Source organism: Formica exsecta, unplaced genomic scaffold, assembly GCF_003651465.1.
Source record: "Formica exsecta isolate Colony F162 unplaced genomic scaffold, ASM365146v1 scaffold60, whole genome shotgun sequence".
NCBI lineage: Eukaryota > Metazoa > Arthropoda > Insecta > Hymenoptera > Formicidae > Formica > Formica exsecta.
Window position 1 is genome coordinate 831,628 of NW_021853281.1, and position 26,823 is coordinate 858,450.

The 26,823-nt window shown below is 38.9% G+C and overlaps 1 protein-coding gene and 1 long non-coding RNA gene across 2 annotated transcripts in view; one reads left to right on the top strand and one right to left on the bottom strand.

Annotated features, from left to right (window-relative positions):
• LOC115242514 (tyrosine-protein phosphatase 99A) overlaps positions 1 to 26,823 on the bottom strand; it is a 279,771-nt gene that overhangs the window by 6,547 nt on the left and 246,401 nt on the right. Inside the window, exons 5-10 of the mRNA XM_029818882.1 lie at positions 21,739 to 21,920; positions 12,211 to 12,398; positions 11,964 to 12,078; positions 1,547 to 1,756; positions 691 to 971; positions 221 to 477 (exon numbers count right to left, since the gene is read on the bottom strand). Coding sequence (XP_029674742.1) covers positions 221 to 477; positions 691 to 971; positions 1,547 to 1,756; positions 11,964 to 12,078; positions 12,211 to 12,398; positions 21,739 to 21,920 — 1,233 coding nt within the window. The remainder of the gene's footprint in view (positions 1 to 220; positions 478 to 690; positions 972 to 1,546; positions 1,757 to 11,963; positions 12,079 to 12,210; positions 12,399 to 21,738; positions 21,921 to 26,823) is intronic.
• On the top strand, positions 3,179 to 5,247 carry LOC115242517. Its single transcript, XR_003885061.1, has 3 exons — positions 3,179 to 3,942; positions 4,119 to 4,194; positions 4,312 to 5,247. It is a non-coding gene; the product is annotated as an uncharacterized LOC115242517 (long non-coding RNA).

Genomic DNA, 26,823 nt, shown 5'->3' on the forward strand with positions numbered 1-26,823 from the left:
ATAAATAATCTCGTGATTAATCTCGTCGTATATCTCACAATCAGATTATTTAAATAAAAAGAGAATTTAAAAATTTATATATATATATACAGAGAGAATGTTTAGAATTATGCATACTTGCAACTATTGACATGGGAATATATCGTTATCAATCGAATCGGTCCGCGCTAAGATTTCTGCGATAACGCGCCGTGAATTAAAAAATGAAATCGTGACTTACTTCCACAATACGAAGGCTGTAATTGCCAGCATCACGATGAAACAGGCGCACACCATTCCGGCGATCACTCCGGGGGTGAGATCTTTAATATTGCTGCGATGCATCAAGGGCGGTATCTTGTCGCAATCGCGAGTGACCAATACCTTCGTCGGTGTAGAGCTCTCGCCTTGAATGAGGTGGCTGTTTATTGTACTCCTGGTGGCTCCCCGTACTACGATCTCGTAAACGGTGTTTACCGTCAGATTAGGTATGATCGCCTGCATAAAAATAAGTTCCCAATATTTTCTAATGCACTGTGATTTGTTTTTATTTAAACTGATGTAAAGGATGATAAAGTATGATGAAGGAAAAAATTGCAAAAAGTTTTTCTCATTAATAAATACTATCAATAGCATGAATTGTTACACACTTCTTCTTTTTCTGTAAAAAAAAAATAATTGACATTTTAAAGCTATAAAAGAGAGACGTACCCCGCTTTCGAGATGATTCTTCTCGGTGGATAGTTCAATTTCCTCGTAATATCTTCCATTTTCCGGCCGGTAATTGATGTAGTAATAGTCGATCGAGCCCGAAAAAGTGACCGGCCTGGCCCACTGAATATAGAGGGACTGGTGAGACTGGCAAGTCAAATTCAAGATCAAAGGTGCACTTGGTCCTGTTATATCGGTTCTGCGAATAATCTGATCGGAAGGCTCGCCTTCATTCTTTCGCGTGTAAGCCTTCACCCAAATCTTATAGTCGGTGTTCGGATCTGCAAATAACAAACCCGGCGCTCGGCTATGAATGGCAATCGAGCAAATTAACCTTCATGAATGAAACTTAAGCGACTATTTTTTACGCCTGACCAGTCTCATCATGATATATCGGATCTTATCGAGGCATCTTTTCGCGACTGTCGTGCAATGAAATATAATTCTTTCTTTATTCGCTCGTAATTGTAATGCCAAAATAAATATATCTAACGATGCATTCGCCTGCGCAGCGAGCGCATATGAAAAAAAAAGCGTGTACGGTGATAAGAATTCTTCGAGCTTTTCTTATCAACGAGCCAAGTATACCGACCTCTATCTCTAGTCGTCTACTGTAACGACTATTCGTTGTCGACTGGAGATTACATGCTTAATCTCGCATTATCTGACGCGTTAAAAAAGGTCGAGAGACTGGATGGCGTTAAAAATTATACGTTAAAAAATAAAAAGATAAATTTTAGTTCACTCAAGCATTTGATACTTATTGAATTTTTTCTGTTACTTGAAATAAATAATCTTATTCGTATAATCGTATTTCTCGCGCAATATTGTTTACGTATAGAACGTATATACTCACTTAGATCTTTCAGAATAAATTTGGTATTCGGGTCGTCCGAGTCCGCAGATTTATCGGGTATGTGCATTTTAACGTCCGTATAGTTGGAATGCATATAGTAAACGCGATAACCGACGATGATACCGTTGGCATTCTCGGGCTCCGACCACGAGAGTTCAATGGTGCTGCCCGTGATTTCCCGGGAGGTGAGATTTTCCGGCTTTGTTGGAGCTAAAAGGGAAAGAGAAAAAAAACATGCGTTTTTCATTATAATAAGAGAGGATATTATATTGACCTTTCCTTTCTCGTCATCATTTACAATGTCACGCTGAGACAAAGTATATTCAAGCGTATTTCAAAATAAGCGCATTAAAAATAGCAGGCTTTCCATTAAAATTTTTATTTTACTCTTTTATTGTCGGAGCGTAACGCCTTTTCATACGGTGAACGCGTTATTTACATAGACATAAAGAGATAGACTTGCATGCGCCATAAATTTTTCTATATAGTACACGTTAGGTCAGAGACATAGCGGAGAGAGAAAGAGAGACATCGGATCTTTTTTCCATACTTTACTACGCGTTGCGTCGATAAGAAACAAAATATGATCCAATGTTTTCCTTTCTCTCTCTTTCAGGATGTTTAGAATACATAACCAGTGCGCTGGGGGTCCATTCCCGGTTATTTAATTGTTCTTTCGAGCAACAGATATCGATATACCCAATTCGCTATATTTTCATTTTCCTAAAGCTCTATTTCCTTCAGTAAATAATACGGATGAATAAACGACCGTCGATGCGTTCATATAAGAGAGATCAAATTTATTGAATATTCATACATCTGCCGCGGCATTACCATACGTTGCGCGGCGTGCGGTATAAAACATGCAGATTGATTTGCATTCTAGCCTCAGCTGCGTAAAATCATTGACAGTAATCTTGCTCGGACACGCTCCAAATAAATGAGGCATAATAGGGGAGATCCTGTCAAATGTATCGAATAATAAAATAAAACCGAGTAGATATATCTAAATAAATTAAAATTTATAGATATACAAATTACGAAAATCCCTCACTCAAAAAAATATCTTGCTGATATAGGTAGATTTCTAGGTGTCACAACAAAAATTTATCGCTATTTTTTGTATCTGTTAGAATATTGTCTGTTACATATAGAATTTATAGCAGCAATATTCTAATAATATCTTCTAGAAAATTTAGGTCCCATTGCCAAATGTTAATCACTGCATTGGATAAATATGAGTTTCGATACTACAGCTAGAACGATCTTTGTGAGAAATATAACTGCCAATTATAACTGCAGCATCGAAAAATTGAGAGAAATTGTTTAAAAGAGCTAGATAGATTGGGCGCATTATACAAATATGTTATATGTGAGGATTATATATTCATTTGTTTCTTGTCGCTAATTTTTTCTGTGTACCACAGTCAAACTTTATAACAAGTATGATTGGCCTTACATGGATAGGCGCCACAGAAAAACATTCTTTCTAAATTTCACAAACAGTTCAGATATAAATTCTGTCTCTGTCACTTAGATTGATTAAATGCGAAACATATGCGATATCACAGTATTTGCTAATCATTTATGTACCTCAGTTAATTTTGCGCACCCAGAAAATTTTTGCTGTGGTTGCAATACCACTTTTTTGAGTGCTGTAATAGAATTAAGAGAAAGACTATAGAGGACGATAGAATTTAAGAGCAATTTCGTGACTGCGAAATTATTTTATTTTCCATTTATCGACAACGTGCAACGGGGAGAGGATCGTTTCTCGCTGACTCTTTCGCGAACGATAATTTACAACTATTTGGTGACCTTTAACGCGCGTTATCATCTTCTGCAGCGTTCCGTTTAAAGCACCTTATCGAATTCGCGCGATAGATTAACAACGTGTAATAAAATGCGAGGCTGTTCGGAGAGCGGGGATATATACACCTTTACACGCTTTACAAGCTGCGGCGGATGATGTCATATCGAGTCTGTGCACGCACAACGACGGCCGAGCCGAGTCGTACTCGTATTACTATCAGGTTGAAAAATGAATACGATTACGGGCCCCGCCGTATGGCGCAAGGTCGTGATCTTGCAATCCAGCGCCGTCGTGCGTAGCTTGAAAGGCGAACTACGCGCCAAATCTATTCGCGATCGCTGAAATGTCTTTAATCGCGACTGTATTTTGTGACGAATTCTACTCGATAAACGATCTCGTTCCTCGATAAAAAAAAAAAGAGATAGAAAGAGACGATATCGCGCCGACAAAACGAGCGTCAGACGATGCACTTTCTTTATAATTTCGAAGATTGAAAGGAGATTCACTATCGTTTTTCTACGGAACCCAGAAACCAAGTACAGAGTCAAGTAGGCGAAAGTGTCTTTATTAGGATAGGTTCACGGTGAGTGAAAGGAACAGTAGATAAAAAAACGTGGTACCTGCTTCGAGTGCCAGAGTCGCGCTTGCATACCGATTTGCAGCGCTTCGAGTTGCATCCGAATTCATTGCAACTGTTTTAAATTCTTCGATTCAAGTTTGACTAACGCAAAGTTCTATTAAATGATTGATATGTTTTAGATGACATTATAAATTTTTTTGAAATTCAGCCCAGACCTTCAAGATGAAAATCTTTACATTCTATCACACAAGAGAGGTAATGTTTTTTTAAACTTTGTCGTCTAGATTATTATACAGTAGATTATATTACTCTAATAATTGTTTTATTTTATAAAAATTAATCATTTTACAAAACACCGTATATGATTTTCAGGGCAATACCGATGGTGCCTCCATTTGTCCGGATTAGGCTACCGACCTTGGGTTCTGACGTAAAAATAGAATGTCTGGATTCGCAAGAGATAATATTCAACGTTTTTGCTCTTGAAAATAATCCTGAGAATGAACGTATTTCCATAATTTTATACCGCGACGACACTTAAGGTCAGTAGGTAATCGTTGCTATGGCGATCTCCGTCAGTATACATATATGCTACAAATGCAAAAAACGAATGACGCGCATTCTTTTACGTCTTACATAAATAAAACGAAACAAACCGCACGGGTCAATCTCATTATTTTATTACGCTTTTATGTTAGAAACTAATCCTGCGTACAATAAAAATGTTACAAAATATCGTTTTCCCGCAACGAGGCCAGCGCACTTGCGGCAATTACAACGGCAATTACGAAATAACCGGGCAACACTACAATGCCATGCTTGTGCGTGCGTGTTAGTACGCACGTTTGAGAACGTTTGCGCAATCATAGATGTGCATTGTAGGCGAGCGTGGTTTAAGGAAAAGACGAAACGGATGAGGAACACGTCCTTTAAAGTCACCTTGTATACCTTACGAAACGTATGTGCGTTTCGCGTTCCGCGAAATCGAGACGGAACGGGAAATGAGTTAAGCATCGATTACACGAGCGGACAATCTCGTATACTCGCAAGGTGATTACGAAGTAGTCGCTGCGTAACGCAATACTTGAATCGACCAGTGACATTTCCTAGTGAAACTCGCACATTTATTTCTATATTTTACCAATTAATCACGCTTTTAATTGATGCTAAGTGGCGAAATTTTCACCGCAGCCTACTTGATTCTCGGTATACTTTGAACGCATGGCACCACGTTTTCTTCAGACGTAAACGTTTAAATTTGAATAATCTGCTTTATTTTTGCTTTTGTAATTTTGTTTATCTCAAGTATTAATATTATTTCAGTTACATACATATTTATTTAGCGTCAATCTCTCGTTAATAAATCAATTATTTAGGAGAAACTAAAACGATAAATGTTTTTGATTTTCAGAATTCAATGTGATATCGTTTACGAAATATTAGATCGTTTAATATTATTGATAGTAATATTATATTAATATTAAGTTGTACTGGCAGAGATGCCGGGAAATGATGATGAAACGCTTCAAGATATATCGCCTTATCGATGTGTGTACTTTCTTCCCCTTCTCTTTATTTTTTCTCTTTCTATCGTATATTTTATTTTTACCATTATCGTTAGATATTTTCTCAGTTGGTCTTTTTATTATCGTATTATTACCCCTATTATATATTATCAATACCCATGGCGCTTTCTCCAAGCAGGTGATGGTTTAGCGTCGATCTGTCGATCGCGCGGTATCCCCCGCAAATTACCTCGATAAATATCGCTGTCATTCTCCGTTGAAGACAACGGCACGATGTAGGTCGTCCGCTCGTAGGTCTCCTCGTCGGTCGTCTGCGTGATCGGATACGCAGCGGTAACGATGAGGAATCTCAGGATCAGGGCTAGCGAAGCTGCCAGTTGAGCGACACTGGCCACGCTGGCCCACGACGTCATTTTTTTTTTTCTCTTTCCTCTTTGCAGCTGCAGCTGTGTAAAACGCCGCGTGCGTGCGTGTGTTGCGTACGTCTCTCTCTCTCTCTATCTCTCTCTCTCGCTACACCCGTTATTTCACAAATTCGCCCATCCTCGCCGAGGAACACTCGGCGCGCTCCTCTCGCGTATTCTCTCAATTATTATAGCACCGTCTTTTCGTCGTCGTTGTCACGGTAGTCCAAGTACAACGCATAACGACGCATTTATTCACCAGCCGGTCACTGTCACATTTTGCGCGGGAGTAAGTTCTCGGGTTATCCCAAGCGATGAATCAACTTTTCGTCGCACGTGTTGCGACAGCTATATGGCACTATATATTTACCAGTGGCTATATTTCCTCTGTTAAGATACAAATAATTGAGCATGAGATGATCCCGTCGTGAACTCTTCGCGAATCAATCGATCGTCATTTGCGAAAGAACGGAATAAATTAAAAACTCTCGGTGCACGTTAACGCAGCGTGTCGGAAATTGCATGCTATTTGTGAAACGAGTTTCATGAGATAAAAAAATTCAATTGTTTACTTGACTTGGAAAAACTTGAATCGAAATCGCGGAAGCAGTGTTCATTTAATTCATAACAAAATATGTGACGTATCTATGACTAATGTGTATACATTTTTATTTCCGAACTAATATCGCAATAGGTTACTCGAATCGCTTTAATAATTCTTGAGAAGGAAGATTGTTAAACAATAACTGAAATATTATCGTCATCGTTATCGCGCGAACCCTCTCATGACCGCGTCCTCCGAATATTCGTCATCGACGAATCACGCACGATCGTGTCACGAGGGCAGAACAGCAGTGGATTATTCAGACCCCTTGGAAGGTGGATTGATCTCCCCTACATTTTTAGTGGACAGACTAGGGGAATATAGTGCTGTAGCATCGTAAACAACGACGATACACGATGCCACATCAATATCGATATGTCGTGCCTTGTCATTCGATCTATCATTTAAAATAAAGATGCAGAGATAAAAATGGAAATACATAAATAATAGAAATATCTGCTCTACATCTCTCAAATCAAATGATAACAATTATATATTGCAAAATTGCACTGAATTTTTTCATGTCGATTATTTCTTTGGCCAAATTATGCATCATTTTTTTTTCATTTCTCATACATATACATGAAGCTTACATGAAGCAAACTTTTACTTAAAGAAGATCTATTTAAAATTGAATGAATAATAAGAAGTTGCCTATTCGCCTATTCATCCAGAAATTAGTTTGAGATAAATTATTCATTCTCAATTTCGCTTACAATTTAAAAAAGAAACCTCTCTAAAATTACGCGTCTTTTACGTGTATTATAAATCAATTTATAATTTGCAAATCTTCGACAAAAAGAATGTTAAAGTTTGCATATTTATTTTTCCAATGCTCCGTATATTACTTGAAGTTTCAATCGATGAAAAGAGCACGAAAGACCGTACTTTCGAAAACGACGCGAGTGAATTTTCCCAATGCAACGCAAACAATTAAACGTCAGTCGCAGGAGAAACTGAGTTAGCTCGAACGCCGGGTTAAGCGGATAAAGAAGCAAATTACAGGACGGCCAATAACAATGGCGCTTCCTTAACACAATGGGGAGAAAAAGAAATAGAAAAAGAGAGAGTGAGAGCGTTCCAGTTTCATATTTCATTTATTACCTAATTCGCACAGGATAGATAAATAACTGCTAAAACTTCGATGTTATACGCGTTACATTTCGCGGCAATATAAATTTTTATTTATATCGCACACGTGATCATATTTAAGGACCACGTGCACAATTAGTCTAGAAAGGAATAATAATAATGTTTCGCTAAGATTCTCTTTATATATGTGGTAGAAATCATGAAACATGCATATTTGGCATTATCCTTAAAAATGCTAATTAAAATATAAGATTCATTACATTCGCGATTGAAATTATCGTGTTTGAAATTTATAAAATAATCCCAACAATTTTAGCCCTTTCTACAAGAAAGATAAATGCAAAAGCGGATGAGGCTAATCCATGAGGATTCCCACGTCAATCCCACGCTGGCTCGAGTTTTTATTTCACAATGAGATGGAATCCTGAGTACAATCGTTCAAACGAGATTAACGAGACCGCGCCCCATTTCGAGAGACTCATTTTTGTGTTGGCGCGAAACGAGAACACTTCTCAACAATTTATTATCAAAAAATACTCCTTTGGGAAGAACGATCGTCCGTGAACAACACCAACGAGCAAAAAACATTCGCGCAATAAACATTTTATAGCGTAATCATATCTCGTCTTTGTCTAATATTACAATAATCACAAAAAAAAAGAAACGTATTTAACATAAGCTTCGGAAGAAAGCGCGATCTTCGATTGCCGAAATAAAAAGAAAGACAGACTGATCGAAAGATGTGTGATCGCTCGCGAATGCACCGATAAACTCGCGAGGACCCCATTCATGAGGAAACGCCAAGCATTTCGCTCGTCGAAATTGGAACGGTCCGAGAAACGGCAGCGCGGAATGAATCGACCTCAATCGTGAGATTTTTGCTCGAGAGAAGCACCGGAGCGTGCGTTGCCACCGTCGTCGACCCTAAACGACGACGATCCGTCCTCGCTTCTCTCTGTCCCCTCCTTTCCACGCGGCCGCGCGGCGGATGCACCGAGTTTCACCGATCGAACTCGCATACGACGACGAGTCCTTCAACGTCGCGTCGCCGCAACGACGGGATTGCTATCTCTCCTCGTGTCGAAATAAAAGCGGAAATAAAGGAGACACCGCTTTTTTTATAATTCAACGACACTCTCCCGGCCCGATGGAAGTTTATCGATTTTCTTCTCCCGTGATTAAAATCTCACCGTTGCAGTAATAGTTTTGTTATTCAATGGCATTTGTTTTATCTAGAATAGATTTTATTGATTTTCACTGATTTTAGTAATCTCGGAAAATTGTTCTCGTAATAATGGCACCCTGATGGATTATTTTCCGCTCATACCTTCTTGTCAAATATAATCGAAGCACGAGAAAAATATTGAAAAATGTGGCATTGAAATTTATAAATGCATCTTATTAATCGAAGTGATTCATCATAGTACTATATTGATTGCTATTTCTCCTTCTATCGAATATAAGAAAAATATAAGTTAAATGTCATTTGTTTGTTGTCGTAATTTATTGATATTCATTGAAACCAAAATGATAGTTGCACTTGAAATTTTTTCTTTTGCATCAAATATAAAAAAAAAGTCAAATGTTAAATGACAAAGAGAAACTGCCATTTATTCCTCGTTTTCACACACTTATCGTCATCGAAATTGATTAGTGCCTTCTAGATAATCGAAATCAATTGCGAAACGTGTTTATGATGATGATGATTCGCGTTATGGAAAGCAAAGTCGAGAGAGAAAAAAGCAAGTGAAAACTTGGCAAGCATTATTTTTCTTCGTGATAAATACGAGTCACTTTCCACATTTCATGAGAACGTCAATCAATTAGTTTTCTCTTTCTTCTATTTACCTCTTAAACATTCATCGAAACGTTATACGAGGATACAGAGAGCTTTGTAGAGATTTTTCGTCAAAACATATTGGATATCACATGGTGTCATATGGACTTTTCGCATTTCTTTTTTAAGCACTCGAAATGAGACGAACTATGAAATTATCGAAATAAGGCCGTAAAAAAAAGCATGCGCGACGTAGACTTGTCGGAGAATATTAAGGATATTTCGGATGCGCCACTATAGCGTCATTTTGGCACTGCTCGACGTGCAAATCTCGCGTCATATCGACCCCTCGAGCCCGCCGTCACTACCCATCGCTCCGAAATCCGATTTCGGAGCATCGAGACCGAGAAGCGACTTGTGACGGTTAGCGCGACCCGAACAAAGGATCTTTTGCCCAGGCAAACCAAGGATCTTTTGCTTGTGATATATCTCTATTCCTCGAACTAGGCGTCACCAGCGACCCGGAGGAGGCGTCGTCGGAATCGACGGTCCGCCGCCATCTCGGCAAGACCTCTCTCTCTCTCTCTCACTCTTTCTTTCTATATGTATATGTATCTCTTTTGCGAGTTGATCATCCGGACAAGATCGCTCGGTCGCGATCCCTTCTCGTATTCAGCAATTCCGCGATGCAAACCGCACTAACCGCAATCGATGGGAAACACCCGCCCGCACGAGGCGATTATTCTGCACAGGCGGAGCACACTCACACCGGGAACACGTACTGTCACTGCGCGCAGTCCGCGGATGCGGACGCGTGCATGCGGACTACACGCGCACACTCGCACTGCACCGCCCGCTCGCGTTCACTCACTCGCTTGTACTCACGCACTTCGGCTACGTGCGAGCGAGCGAGCGAGCGTGCGCGGTTTTACGCTCGTTCAAGCCGCGGCGGCTTCGGCCCGTGTTCATACATCGTTGCGGGATCCCTCTGTACATCCGGTAAGCGCGTACAAAAAATCCGCTCCGTGGACTTGGCACACACACGAGCGGATGTCGAGCCACGACACGCGCGCACACGCGAAGCAACACGCTCTCGCGCTCGCCGCTCCGTTTTTATCCACGCGGTCCGCGTGCTCTTGACAACTTGACGCGCGGTCGAAGAACCAAGATACACGTGCTCGCTTGACGCAAACGCGCGCGTGTCGTCGTCTTCTTCCGGATGGCTATTGTGGCGACGGAAACAACGGCAACGACGGTAACAACGACGACGGCGACGAGGACCGGCTTGACGCGCGCGATGCAGCGTGCTCGCCGCGGCCGACTCGAGCGGACGAGCTTCTCTCTCTCGGCTCTCTCGCGTGCTGAAAAATCGGGGAAAATCGATCGTCGACCAGGCGCGGCGCCGACCGAAACGCCGCTAGCAGCTGCTGCCGCTTTCTCTCTTCCTCTCTCTCCTTTTCGCCTGCTCCCTCTCCCTTTGTCTTTCTCTTTCTCCCTCTCTCTCTCTCTCTCTCTCTCTCTTCAGTTCTCTATAGTCGGCTTCCTCTGTCGCTCCGGTTGCCACGACTGTCACGAGCCCCTCTTCTTCCCGTTCTTCCTGTGACCGCTCTTTCGTCTCTCTTACACGAATAGTATCCTCTCTCTCGACTCTATTTATCTTTTGCTTTCCTTTCTTCCTCCCCTCCTTCTCTTTCTCACTATCTCTTTTTTTTCAACAAAATTAGGAATACAGACTCGTAGAACTCTTAGAAATTTACAGAATATAAATTTTCTGATACTGATTTTTCATACATTGAATATTGAGGAATATTTCAACGATTGGTAAATTTTCAAGTGTTAAATATTCACAACGATACGGGGTATCAAGACTTTCTAGGTACGGCTATGAGAACACTATACTGCCCTTTAGAACGAAGCACTCCGACAATGAGTTTCTATACAAGATACAAGAGTGCGGCGGCAGTGCAGCTAGAAAGTCGTTGGCGGTAAATGCGCAGAACCGTAATGATTCAGAATATAATGACGATAATGATGAATCATCAACGGCACAGATCCGTATACATTATCATAACGTGTTTTAAATGCGTTAGCAATAAAGAAGATATTATTAAAGAATTAAATTTTATAGATATTATTAAAGAATTTATAATCTCTTATCCCTTCAAGAATTTTTCGAAAGCTTTACTATGTACTATTTTAATAATAAATATATTAAATATTTCTATAAATATATACTCGTAATTGGGTTCAAATTATCGCAATACAATAATAAGAATATCGATCCAACTTTTAGGAAAGTTAGTGATCCAACTTTGAGGAGAATGCAAATCCTTGTTTAATAATTGTTACACATAATTTTGATACAATCGATTTTGTGTATAACGAAATATTTGCCTTCGTTTCAACGTAGAACTCTTGTCTGGCAGCTGCAGTTAAGCTAGCATTCCACGAATATCTTATCACGAACGATATGGTATTCTGTTTTACCGTACTTGGATACATGCAATACTTTCCATCTGCCATTGTGTACTCGAAAATATACCAATTTTACTCTCAATTTTATATTTTAATATCGCACCAAATGAAAAGTATAAAATAATTTTTCTCTCTCTCGCACTTACCGCCTTCGTCGGTCATCACCGTTACGGTCGAAGCCGGTCCATGACCCTCAGGATTGAAAACTTGCAGCGAAACTAGATACTGTGTGAAGGTATCCAGGTTGTGAATACTGTGATTCTGAAACACAAGAACAAAAAAAATTTGCACAATCGTCATTTTTTTTCTTTAATTTAACAATTGATTAATTATTGATTGATTGATTGATTGCGCATTGATTAATAAAGAATAAAAAATCATATGGCGACTTACATCGACGGCAGGATCGCGAATGTAAATGTTTTTCATTTCTTCATCCGCTTTCTCGCGTCGTCGGTATCCGATGCGATATCCAAGGAACTCGCCGTGTATGGTATCACGACTCGGCGGTTTCCATGCCAGATAAATAGACGTCGCTGAGGTATTATGGGCCGCCGTGATGGTCGGTTTTCCTTCCGGTACTGTAAACAACGCAAATATATTGTGTAAATTTTTCCAATCTTGAATTTAAAAAAAATACACAATCCTAAAAATAAATATAAAAAAGAAGTTAATCCTGAAAAAGCACATTGCGCGCTTACAAAAATATCGTATTCATATTTATAAATATCGTTATGCGCGTATAGAAATTTTTGCAATAGTGTTTAGCAAACGGTTTATCCAAATATATCTCGTTTACGTCGTATATTCTGTGAGAAAAAAAGATAGATTGTTATCGCTTCAGGAAATCCCGGTTAAAATCGCAGTTCTCTCCTCGACCGAGATGTTTAAACAAACTATATATATACACATACTACAGAAATCCATCAGTTTATGAAAAAAAAGCGATTCTAAAGAATAACGTGCGGCAGTATGACATACCGTAAAAATAATATTTAAAGTTGGCGCGGAACGCGCGAGGGATATGGTCGGAAATCGATAGTTATGATATTGCGTAGAATCATCAAATATATATGTGAATAAGTACGTAACCCGCGAACGCAGAGAAAAATTAAAAGGTAATATTTAACTGACAATCGTGAAAATAAATTTTCAAACTGGCGGGTTCCCCTCTCGGAAATTTCAAGTTTTTGCATAAATATGCATATATATATATTTATATATATATATGCACATGTGCATTGTATATATGGAACAGGATCATATAAAATTTCGCGCATATACGTGCTATTGTATTCTCGCGAACGCGCGCTGGCGAATGCATTTTAGTTCCAAATATCGAAAATATACATTTTCGTCGAAATTATCCAATCTATGTTAACAACATATCTTTACACATGCACGCGATCACGTTTATCCGCGCACGCATTGCGTTTATTGATCCCTATGGAATTGTTTTCAAAGTCGGTCATTTTTAATTCACATTCGCGTAAACCGCATCTGAATCCGCGTATCAATATCGCAATCGATACGCGGCGAGTAATATCTTTCCACATTATTGTGAGAAACATGAATCTCGACGAAACGATCGGATATTTTCCGTACATGAAAATTATACGAACTATACTCGTTAAATTTCCTTCACGTACACATATACATTTTAGAGAAGCAGAACGGCCATTCAAACTGCATGGGATTATCGTCGCGGTGGAGGTGCACGTGGAGGTCGCTAAAAAATGGTCGTGTAATAATTTTCAAGCTCGCGTAATTTGTTTTCGGGTTGCCTTATCGCGCGCAAAGGGCAGGCCAGGGTGAGCTCGTTGTTCCCGTCACAGAAGCACGTTCGAAATAATTAGCATCCCCGCGTCACTTCTGAAACGCCCGCTCTCTCGTCGTGCGCTGTCGCGGCCGCGATATCGCGTCGGCACGTCAGCTGACTCGGGCCGAGAGTGAGAAATTGTCGCAGAAATAATACCGGGACATTTAATGCGCGTTGTGTGTCAGTTAGCCCGACCGTTCCCATCCATCCGTCGTGTTATAATGTCGACGAAAGCGTTAATTGTACGATCACCAGGCGTTAATTGCGTGAGGTCGACGAAAAAGTAAGGAGCTTCGTAGTGACGCGTTTGGTTTTATCACGATTAATTTTTAATCATTTAATTTATTAATATTTAATTACTAGTCGTCGAAACGAATGACATTTATGTTTGGAATTAAAGAAAAAAGGCAATTGATGATTTATGATTCAAAGAAAAGACGTGTATTATATTTTTATAATTATTTCTATAATTCTCTGTTAAATTAGAAAGAAGAAATGATAATTGATACCTCGCAAACACCAACGATAAAATTGTGTAACATAATAATGTACATAATAGTGATTATCAGAAAAGATTTATAATTTGTCACAGAGTGATAAGTCGGATCGAGTATTAGCAGAATAAGTGATATATAAGTCTTTTAACTCTGTCTCCGTTCTCTACTTTCGTCGAGCAATTTAGCGCCACGATAAATACGAGCTGCACTTTTTACTGGCGCTAAATCTGCGTTAACTTATTATTACCTCGTCGGCGCGTTTATGACGATAACGCCGGTTTTATACCTCCGTGATATATTATCGAAGTACCAATTTTGCCGTAAGCGCTCAAACGCTTAATCGTGACAAACCGTTCGCGTAAACATATTGCTAATATTGTTCTTGAAACCAATACATCGTATATAACAGGGTCGTAAGTACGTAAACACATGACATATAGTTTAGCATGCGAAATTACGTCATCCCGATCGAAATCGATGCCTTACATAAAGTATAGCTTTAATTAAATTTTAATTATTATAATGTGAAAACGGTACACATTTTTTCAAATTTTGACATAAAACAGCTGTTCGCATCGTTCGATGTGTATAAAATGTATATATAAGTATAAAAATTAGACACACTTTTTTTCGAGTATAATCAAGATTTACGACTAAATCGAGGCCCTCGAATGATTCATCATTTAACCAAGACGGGACAAAGTATCGTCGTTATGTAATATCAAGACGGAAAATAAATTACTTCGGTCACACTGTACTATAGAGATTCCTCGGCTTCCATCGCTACGTCGAAACGTGACTCGCGGAAAGGCGCCTTTATTGCATCCGCCGAGTCCCTCCACTACTTTATCAACCCCGTCGGAATCGAAAATAGTTCACACAGCAGGCAGAAGCTACCACTCCTTCCCGATTCTCGAGACGACTCTCGCGAATGAACTTACCCGGGAACTCTGACTCATTGCTGGATGTTGCGGTGGCAACAATACGAGTCACCTCTTATTTTCTCTCTCTTTTTCTCACTCTAGTTCTTTCATTCGAATTTTCGTACGGAAGAGAAAGACTTCTTTCTCTCTCTCTCTCTCTCTCTCTCTCTCGCTCTCAATTTATCCTAGAAATTAATTATACCGAGTGCGCGGGATGCATATCTAATCGATGAGCAAATTCCTCGGCTGAACCAATCGACGATTAAACCTTGAGTTCCTCATTTATCGTTGTTATTACAAGCGGTTGTTAATCTGCTCAACTTGCCCGATATACCGAATTAACAGCGTGGTCAATGAGTAATCTTCTCAAGCGAATGTAATCGATAACAGCCTCGGTGTAACGTTGTTTGATATCGAATTCTTACAAAATTAGAAATTTAGAAAATAATTAGCCTTATTCATAACCACGCGAGAGAAGAATCGGATTATTTTTCACGTACGATTATTCATCCAAGCTGATCAAATATCTAGGAATTTTATAAAAATTTTTAACATGACAAAAAAAACAAAAAGACAAGAAAACGACAGAGCAGATATATAAAAACAAATTTTCACAATTTTTACATTATTAGAGAAAAAAACAAAAATATAATGTGAAAATATAAAAATATATAAGTCATCATAATTTTTAAAACAATCATCAAGTTCGAGAGTTTAGTCTCGCGTTTAACCGCGATTACGGACTTACCCTCGCGGATTCTCTCGGAGAGACGCGTCTCTTTTTCATCGAGAGCGTACGGAAAAAAGTGCGGTTTCCTGGCTGAGTTCCTGCAATTTTCAGTTCGACTCGGCGCGAATGAACTTAATCGAGACGACGCAGTGCCGACGGGTGTCCCAATGGCTAATTGGTAGCTCGGTTGCGCTGTATATTTATGGCGAGAGGCGAGGAGCGGGGGCGAACGAGGTCTGGAAATGGGCATGTACATACATATGTGTGTCTGTGAATGTGTGCAGGTATTGTATATGTATGCATATATATAATATATATAATATATATTGTGTATATATATATATATATGAGTATATGTGGAGACTATACGTATATATTGGAGAGACCCGGCCGCGGGAGTAAAGTGGTAGTGGAGAAGTTTCGTCGGTCCGTGTCCTATTGATCCACGGGGTGCAAGGGGGAAGTGAGAGAGAAAGAAAGAGAGAGAGGGAGAGAGAGAGAGCTTTCATTTGAGCCATCGTGAATTCCCGTGCCGTTGCCACACCGGAGCACTACCACCGACCTACCTATACTAGCCGGCCTACCGCACCGATACCCACGAATTAGAATCACGAATTAGAATCCGGTGGCATAAACCAATGCGCGACGAGTTCCCCGGTGCACCCGGTCCATCCGTCCGTCCGTCGTTCGTCGAACGAGGAACCCGCCGACCGTGTGCGACCTGCGAAACGCGCGCAACGTAACCTGTCTGCGCGTCCTGTCAATATTGACGCATTACTCGCCACTCGTACGATCGTTGATGTCGATGCGGGTATATATCGACTGCCACATTCCGTTTGTATTCGTATGCGCTCCCGAATCGAAACGAATCACGCGCGCCGCATCGACTGACCGGAAAAGATATCATTTTTTTTTTTTCCAAAGAACGCTTCGACAGTGTTTTTCCCACTGTTAGAATCGATAATGGGTCAGTCGCATAATTAAAAATGAATATCTGCCGCGAGAGATAAGCGCGCGGGAGTAAAAAATGCAGAATTTATTCCTCTATTCCGAAAATAATTCACGCTCTCTTTCCTGTGTATATATATTCTTTCTCAATTCTTTGTTGAGAAATCGTAAGTGACGTAAGGAATAGTAGTACAGCGTTAGAATGTTGCACATCTACTCCCCTTTTCTTCGTGAATGTGCCGCACCGCTGCGTCGATTTCGAGTACATACGATATTCGGCTGCATCGGCAACGCAAATATATTCGCGACTGCATTTCATCCGCGCGCATTCTGGATCAGCAGCATGCGTTGCACGACGAATGTATCGTTTTTCGATCGCGCTCTATATATCCCGTGGAAAAAAAGGTCTCTTTTCTCTTTTTAATACGTAAAATTTCATTTTGTGTATCGCGTTACTTAACAACCGCGCTAAAACTTTACGTAAAGAGAAAGAGTTCAGCAATATTATATTTCCGATATGTATATATATAATAAAAAAAAAGTAATACGCAAGAACCGATTCTCGGCATAGTTACGGAATCCAAACTATCGTGAGAAAACGTCCGTATGTCGGAGAGAATTGTGTAAAAAAAAAAAAAAAAAAAAAAAAAAAAAAAAAAAAAAAACCTCGTTACCTCGATTTTATCGCGAAACTATGAAATCGCTAATTCGGGACGTACAGCTGATTGGATCACCCGATATTGCGACATTGCGACGGGAAATTACAAAAAAAAAAGTGTCAGTGAACGTAATCGCGCCAGGATTCTCGCCGAACGGCGAATAACATTGCTGCCGAATTTTTCTTCCGGTCGATGACACATTGGCCGGTGACATCGTTCGGCGGTATTTAAATTAATTATTTAAACATGCGCGCACACGTTCGCGTTTCCGCATGACGATGATATGCGAAATCAGATTCGGTAATGCGGGTGCGTCTCGTATAATTATTTCTATCTCACACGATAAAATCGATCTGTAGCTATCGCGCCTACATGTGCATTTAATCACGTTGCTTTCGGATACGCTCAGCTAATTTTCGAAATAACGTTCAATGTGGTATTATACTCCAATTTTTGACCCGGACAATTTCGAAGATAGTAAAGCGAGTATACGAAAAAAATTCCGTTGATCTATTAGTAAAAAATGCAGAAACGATACGGTGATTTTTACGGGCGAGAAGACATTTCGGCCGATATATTTAGATAATATTAATCAAGATAATTGCAATACGGGAATGTACATATATGACAGTACAATGTTTTGCAAATTGTAATTCAGGGATAAATCCGAGATATTCCGACAATCAATATATTTAATTTAAAACTTAATTAGCGGGATACTGATACTATATTACGTGGTTAATAATGTAATATAACGTATTTTCGCTACAAAACATAAATTAATATATAATATAAATATATTAAAAGATATACATATAACGCACAAAAAATATATATATGTTATCTTAATAAACACCTTAATAATCGATTATCTGGATTGATCTGGATTGATTAATCTTGGACATATATAACAATAAATTATAACCTCATTAGAAGAGCATTATTCTCTTACATCTAATTATGAAATCATTAAATACCAAATATCAATTATTTCGAATGTCACACGATTATTTTAACTGGCAACAGTTTCCTACATTTTCCCCCACATCGTTTCGTGAATACTTGACGGAACAATTAATGCGAAGAACTGAAATGCGTCATGCAAAAATGTCAATGGAAAAAAAAAAAAATGAATAGGAAGCTGCAACAAATTCGAATTCAATTATTTATGCATCCATTAAAAAGAAGAGGATGAATCCGGATTCCATTTACGATGGTTACATTCCACGAGGTATATCTAATTCCAGTTGGACTGCGAGTCTCGGTCCTTCGCGCACACGCGCGCGAGTAACGTGGTAATTGGGCTTGCGATCAGGACGCATGGGAATTCAGGTCGAAAAGGGTGGAGGGCATGGAGAGGAGATGGCTCCGCGCGCAAACTTTGTCGTTCGTGGCACGTATATATGGCTATACGTTATACAGTGTCGCGCGGGCGAGCTCAACGGAATTTACAGGGCTCGCCTTGCGCACAAGGCGCGCGCTCAACCTATTTTATAACGGGGATAGCGCCGTCGACGTCGTCGTCGTCCGACGAAAGAAGGAAAGCGGAAATGTAAAAAGCGAAAGAGCGAAAGAGCGAGCGAGAGAGAGAGAGAGAGAGTGAGGAGAGTAGGTGGAAAGCAAATTAGGAGACAAAAGAGAAAGAATAGGCTCGACTCAAGCCTGCTTGCGAAATCCCGGCTGTCGACTGCAATTAGCGCCTCTTTAGTTAGTCGCCCTGGACGGTTCTTCGCGTTTCCCCGGATGCCAAGAACTGGCCGCGCCGCGCTCTTAACGCCACTCTCACCCTCCCCTCGTCTCATTTTTTTCTATACTCGTGGACTTTTCTCTTCTTCCGTTCCGGAGTTTCGCTCGTCACTTTCTTCCGCGCCTAACCGCCGTCAAACGCTTTGTGCCCTCCCGGGCGCGCTAACGACCGGAGGGTGTCAACCATTTAATTTAGCATGACGCCTCTCGGGTGCGTCGTCGTGGTCGACAAACTTCATTTTGATAGCCCACGAGAGATGTAATTTGGACGATTGAATCGGCTTGAAGCGCAGATGTACGCGACGAGAGGATATCCTAAAGCCGATATTGATCTCCATTGGAGAACTTTACTACGACACGAGGAGAGGAGAGCGTTTCGATAAACGATGATTCACTTAGAGAATTAGGCTGTATATAATATCGATATTCTTTTGTAAATGTTCCTAACGAATTGGTGATATTGAGATGGAAAACCCACTCGAGTTACTTCAAGTTTTCGATTCGTCGTATCAATTATAATTCTAATAATTCTCACAAGCGTATTATATTGTAGCGCACGTATATTATATTATTTATATTATTTGTAGCACATACTAATGTATAATATAATACATGTATGTGTATCATTTATATATTATTATGTGTTACTTGTTAAATTAATATTTCGAAAATATGTGTAATAATTTATATAAATATTTAGAATAAAATTAATTAACATAAATTGTACAAATATATTTAAACTGTTTATCGAAATCGCGCAATATATATACTATCAGATATACTTTACATTTTGTTTTAATAAAGACCCTCTTGGGATATAATTAATTATATCAAATTTATATATTATGTGATTATATACATGAATTATTTATGCATCCATTAAAAAGAAGAGGATGAATCCGGATTCCATTTACGATGGTTACATTCCACGAGGTATATCTAATTCCAGTTGGACTGCGAGTCTCGGTCCTTCGCGCACACGCGCGCGAGTAACGTGGTAATTGGGCTTGCGATCAGGACGCATGGGAATTCAGGTCGAAAAGGGTGGAGGGCATGGAGAGGAGATGGCTCCGCGCGCAAACTTTGTCGTTCGTGGCACGTATATATGGCTATACGTTATACAGTGTCGCGCGGGCGAGCTCAACGGAATTTACAGGGCTCGCCTTGCGCACAAGGCGCGCGCTCAACCTATTTTATAACGGGGATAGCGCCGTCGACGTCGTCGTCGTCCGACGAAAGAAGGAAAGCGGAAATGTAAAAAGCGAAAGAGCGAAAGAGCGAGCGAGAGAGAGAGAGAGAGTGAGTAGAGTAGGTGGAAAGCAAATTAGGAGACAAAAGAGAAAGAATAGGCTCGACTCAAGCCTGCTTGCGAAATCCCGGCTGTCGACTGCAATTAGCGCCTCTTTAGTTAGTCGCCCTGGACGGTTCTTCGCGTTTCCCCGGATGCCAAGAACTGGCCGCGCCGCGCTCTTAACGCCACTCTCACCCTCCCCTCGTCTCATTTTTTTCTATACTCGTGGACTTTTCTCTTCTTCCGTTCCGGAGTTTCGCTCGTCACTTTCTTCCGCGCCTAACCGCCGTCAAACGCTTTGTGCCCTCCCGGGCGCGCTAACGACCGGAGGGTGTCAACCATTTAATTTAGCATGACGCCTCTCGGGTGCGTCGTCGTGGTCGACAAACTTCATTTTGATAGCCCACGAGAGATGTAATTTGGACGATTGAATCGGCTTGAAGCGCAGATGTACGCGACGAGAGGATATCCTAAAGCCGATATTGATCTCCATTGGAGAACTTTACTACGACACGAGGAGAGGAGAGCGTTTCGATAAACGATGATTCACTTAGAGAATTAGGCTGTATATAATATCGATATTCTTTTGTAAATGTTCCTAACGAATTGGTGATATTGAGATGGAAAACCCACTCGAGTTACTTCAAGTTTTCGATTCGTCGTATCAATTATAATTCTAATAATTCTCACAAGCGTATTATATTGTAGCGCACGTATATTATATTATTTATATTATTTGTAGCACATACTAATGTATAATATAATACATGTATGTGTATCATTTATATATTATTATGTGTTACTTGTTAAATTAATATTTCGAAAATATGTGTAATAATTTATATAAATATTTAGAATAAAATTAATTAACATAAATTGTACAAATATATTTAAACTGTTTATCGAAATCGCGCAATATATATACTATCAGATATACTTTACATTTTGTTTTAATAAAGACCCTCTTGGGATATAATTAATTATATCAAATTTATATATTATGTGATTATATACAATATATTGGAATCACTATATATATACATACATACATACATACATATATATGTATATAATATGCATTATTTGTAATATATAAACAATTCTTTTAAAAACTGTAATATTATATTTGTTACACTTTTATTTCTGATTTCTCTTTGAGAAAGGATTTTGTAACAGTTCACCGGGATATATATCTACACATTTAGAATAACGCTCGCTATCGGTCGACTACATAAAAAAAAAAAAAAGAAAAAGAAAAAGACTACTAGAAAGGAAGAGAAAGAGAAAATTAAAATCGTAGAAACTTACTTTCACGAAGGGTCACCATATAGTAGGACGCTTGACTGGGCTTGCTGCGTCCTAGAGCATTTATCGCCGCCACTCGGAAGCTATATACCGTAAATGGCCTCAAGTTCTCGACGGTGTAGAACGTATCGTTGTGCGACGTTATGATCTCCTTCGTCGCGTTCCACGGACCGTTTTCGTCGATCCTGGAAACGACAAATACGGTGCGTTATGACACTTGCAATTCACTTATTTGTCGTCGTGACTTTCAGTCATGCACGATACCGTCTCGTTACACGAACGTTAATAATATAGATAACTGTACAAAAATTTTTACAAAAATATCTTTATCTCGCATGCAAAATAATCCATCTGATGTTATTATTTAGAGAATATGCTCAATTTACCTTTTCCTCTTTTTATTATCTCAGTCAAAGTTTGTATAATTTCGAGAAGCTAAATATGATTATATATGTCTATGCTTATTTCTCTTCTTTCGTCAAGTTAAACGAAACTCTAAAACTGCATTAAGAAAATATTTCGGAGGATAATGCCGAAGGGTTAGAATATTCTATTGGACGCAATAGAACTTCTCTATGAAAGATATTCAAATTGCAAATGCGTAATTCTCGCACTAACATAGCGTATGTCCTTAATACGCAATTTTGTGCTATGATAAATCCTAAAGCATGGAATGTAGATGAATCTAAGTGACGATAAAAAAAAAATCGACATGTCTAAATCTATTTTTAGACTGTTTATAGCTACATAAATTAGTATTTTACAAATTGTCTAACAATGATTGGATATAAAATAAATAAGATTTGAGTTTTTCCGGAATTTCCATTCGACAGATCAAATATATTGTGTGAATAATACACATATATTTATAATATAAATATCAAATAAATATCACTTTAAATTTTCTAAAATTATCGAACAAGAACGAGTTTAAAATTTAAGCGTGATAAACATTTTTCAGAATCTCTTTCAAAATTTACACGTGAAAGAGAAGAGGATTGCTCGGGAATTTTATGTGTCATGTCGCAGCACGAAAAGTTGAGCAATCATGTGATCGAATTTCGCATTGCTATTTCTACCTTTCTCGTTGCGTTTCGCCCGAGATGAAATAGTATCCCCAAATTCAATTTAGATGTGCAATCTTTTATTATAATTTAATGATCTCACCGATATTCACATGTAAGTGATATCTTAATAAAATATCGTTTCTTTAGAAAATCTTCGTCGCAAAGTTAAACGATCGAGAATTTCACATTTATTTCGACGTCGTAACTCATCATACGGAAATATCAAACGACTTGAAACTCGTATGAAACTTGTATGTTGAACCTTTTTCTATAATTTATCTTAACGATATTACCAATAATATTTTAATAAAACATCACCTCTCATTCTAAGAAAATTTCATTACAAAATAATAAAAAGATTTTGGTTCGCTATTTCGACGTTTATCACGTCGTGACTTTTATTTCAACGATATTACTAATGCCAATAATATTTTGAGAAAATGTTGCCTCTCTAAAAAATTTTCTCTGCAAGATTAACGGAATTAGAGAATTTCACATTGCTTTTTCGATGTTTCTCGCTCCGTAACTCGTCGTAGAAAATCATCTATAAACAATTCCGGCCGAATCTAGCAACAGGCAATTATCCCAATGCATTAATTGACTCATACGATTACCGCGTATCTCGATATTTGTAATCGACGTACGTCGCTCGGCGACGATATTCCATTGGTCTATCGATAGTTACCTAATACGTGCGTCTCGTGGCACTCGCTCGAACGTCTCGAGTGCCATTCAGCGTCCAAAACATCGATGAACATCGAGAGATGAGCAGCGAGAGACACTCGCGATGGATTAATTGAGATGGGTTATCCCGCTGCTACTCGTCTACGAGATTCGATCTTTGTTTATCATAATTGTGACAAAGGGAACTCTCAAAATTTTCACGTCGATCGACAGTGCATTCCACGTGATAAAAATTGTCCAATGTATAGGATATTATATTCTTTTCTTCAATCTCAAAATCTTTCCACAAAGTTCGTATAAAAAATAATATTTTTCTGAAAATTATATCTGAAATTGTCAAAAAAAGCTCGAAAATCTAAACGTAAGATAGGTGATTTTCAAAGTCACTTTAGAAATCTATACATGAAATAATTACAATTTCTGCAGAATATATGTCAAAGTAATTCTCGGAGACTAATTAGCGGTCGAAGACGCAGCGTGTACGATGGGAGAGAGGGATGATTTTATCGTCTTCGAATTGCATATCTGCATTTTGCAGTAATTAATACAGATTATTAATTGTTGCGCGATCTGTTACGGGAAAGTTTCCGCGCAGCTGCGGTTCGAATAATTGCCACAGTTTGCATTCGCGTGGATCGATTCATTCCACCGTTATTGTGCGTACACTCTCGTATACGCATACATATACACGCACGAACATAATATATCTGTCACGTACAGCGAATTGCGGTTATTTCTCAGTACACTATGACGTTAATTTTCAAAGTACTTTACCAAATCTTTATTTTTCATTAGTATAATCTTCCAACAGCGATAAAATATCATTTTTATATTCGTGCGGTTTATCTGGCAAATATATATCTTTTTTGTACCGTATAAGAATAAAACTCTCAATTTCATAGCTACAACAGATAGATGGCCTCCTTTAGTTTTCTTTAGCCGCGGGAGAGATATAGAGTGTTACATTTTGAATCTTTATTTTTCATTAGTATAATCTTCCAACAGCAATAAAATATTATTTTTATATTCGTGCGGTTTATCTGGCAAATATATATCTTTTGTACCGTATAAGAATAAAACTCTCAATTTCATAGCTACAACAGATAGATGGCCTCCTTTAGTTTTCTTTAGCCGCGGGAGAGATATAGAGTGTTACATTTTCAATGGGCACTTTAGCGTTAAATATGCACTTTAGCGTTCCGATTCCCCAAGTTCTATTTGTCTAGATCGCGTAGATCCGCGTTCGGTACCAACATAATAATGGCAGTTCCACAATTAGCGTTAAATATACAGCGTGTGAGGGAACACATATATGACGTAAACCAGCGAATTACAATGGAGGTGAAGAATAAAGAATAATGTTATATACACACACACACACACACACACACACACACACATACACACACACACACACGCTCTTTCTCGTTATCCTCGTATCGATACACGTACATTCGCGTATATTCCCTGCCGGCATTACGTTATGTTCAACATCCCTCTACAGGACACAATCAATTTAACACCGACAAACCCCCATCGCCAATTTGCCGCTGCGAGATAAGGGAATGATCCAGCAATTAAATACAAAAATGACCTGTCGTGCTCGTTTTTTATTTGCGCTATTTTTGCGCTTGAAAACTCGATGCGGAAAAGCAATCGACGACTTGTATCCAATTAGCGCGTTCGTGTGTTATTGCGACACAAGTTCGTTTCAATTTTCGATGCATACACATTTTGCACAAAAAAATACGCCATTGGTTAGAAATAAGACATTGATTCATGTTTAACGATTCAGATTTTTGCATTTCTTTGAGAAGTTGTATTAAGACGTCCGAGAGAGCTCTCGCGAGAAGTATTTTATTTATTTTAGTAAAGCCACGATCTAAGCAGCATATTAAATACGCGGCATATTAAATTTTCTATCATAAAAAGAAACAATTTTCCTAGGGCTCGTCAGAGATAATTGATTGTTTCAGTTCTTCCGTCTTGATTTTTCTCTATCGCGTAGTAAGAGCGAAAGAAGCGCGCACGGGCTGTTTCTTTCGCAAAAAGAAACGTATTTCAAGAAACTCGAGGCAATTAATTATTCGCTCGTTTGCGAATGAAAAACAATTCCGCGACGCCGATTTCTCTTGACTTTTTCGCGATCGTACTTCTGTTACGCAAATGAAGATACACTTCGCAAATCCCAATGCGCCAACTTTTCAATTTCTCGAAACTCCTACTTCATAAAATATAACGCATAAATTATTCCGTAAAAGTACAAATCCGTAAATGTAATTCGTATAAATTATCGATTATATGTGCCTGTATACAGGATATCTCACTTTTTATTATATAAGTTTTGCACGAAGGGCTCTTTTGACCATCCATTATTCCTTTTTACAGACGATTTTTCCTCAGCAAAAATCTCGAGGAAGGCAGGTTATCGCAGTTTTCTACTTATATACATATATGATTCATATTCTGAGAGATTTAGGTTGTACCAGAAGAATCGTACTTTTTATTATTTATTCAAATTTATCGATTATTAAAAATATATCTCGGCATTTTATCGAGAAAAAACTCAAAAGTATCTATCTATTAAAGAATAATACTCTGTAAAAATAGGACACATCACTATGCGCAGATATTTTTCCTATTGTTATTTTTATGCGCGTGAACTTTATATTCCACGAGTTGGCATATTAATACGAAAAAGATGCATACAATAACAGAGGACAGAGAACAGAGTGGATAGAGTCCATTGTCGGACTGATATAAAGAAGGGCTCGTGAGGATTGGGATGGAACAATGAAAAACTTTAGTTTTGGAAAACCTAAATCCATCTCCGACGTGAGAAGAAAGAGCCTATCAAAACTTTCGTGCCCGGGTCTTTCATAATTCCGGTCCATTGTGGGTGTGCCAGTACAATCCCGATAAATCCTCAACACTCGCGAATCCTGACCGAACGATTGCGCGTATTTTGCCGCTCGTTTCGCGCATAATATCGGACTGTCGAACGAACAGAGCTCAACCGCATCCAATGTTTGGCGAACATCAAATTTTTGGCAATCTTTCGAACGGATTATTCGACGAATTCGGCTCACGCTCCGCAAATATTTAAGCTCGATGAAAAAAAATACGCGCTCGGGACTCTCTTCCTTCTCGCGTGAGAATTTCCAGAGAGAAACAGAGAGGGAGAGAGAAACAAAAGGTGCCACTCGTTTTCGAGAAATTACTGTTTATTATCTTTTTAAGATTTATTGCATCGCCAGTCGCGAGATGAGTTGGAAACTTTGATAACAAAAGTTGATAATAAAGTTTCGCTAAAGTTCGGTGTATAAAAAAAGGGAAA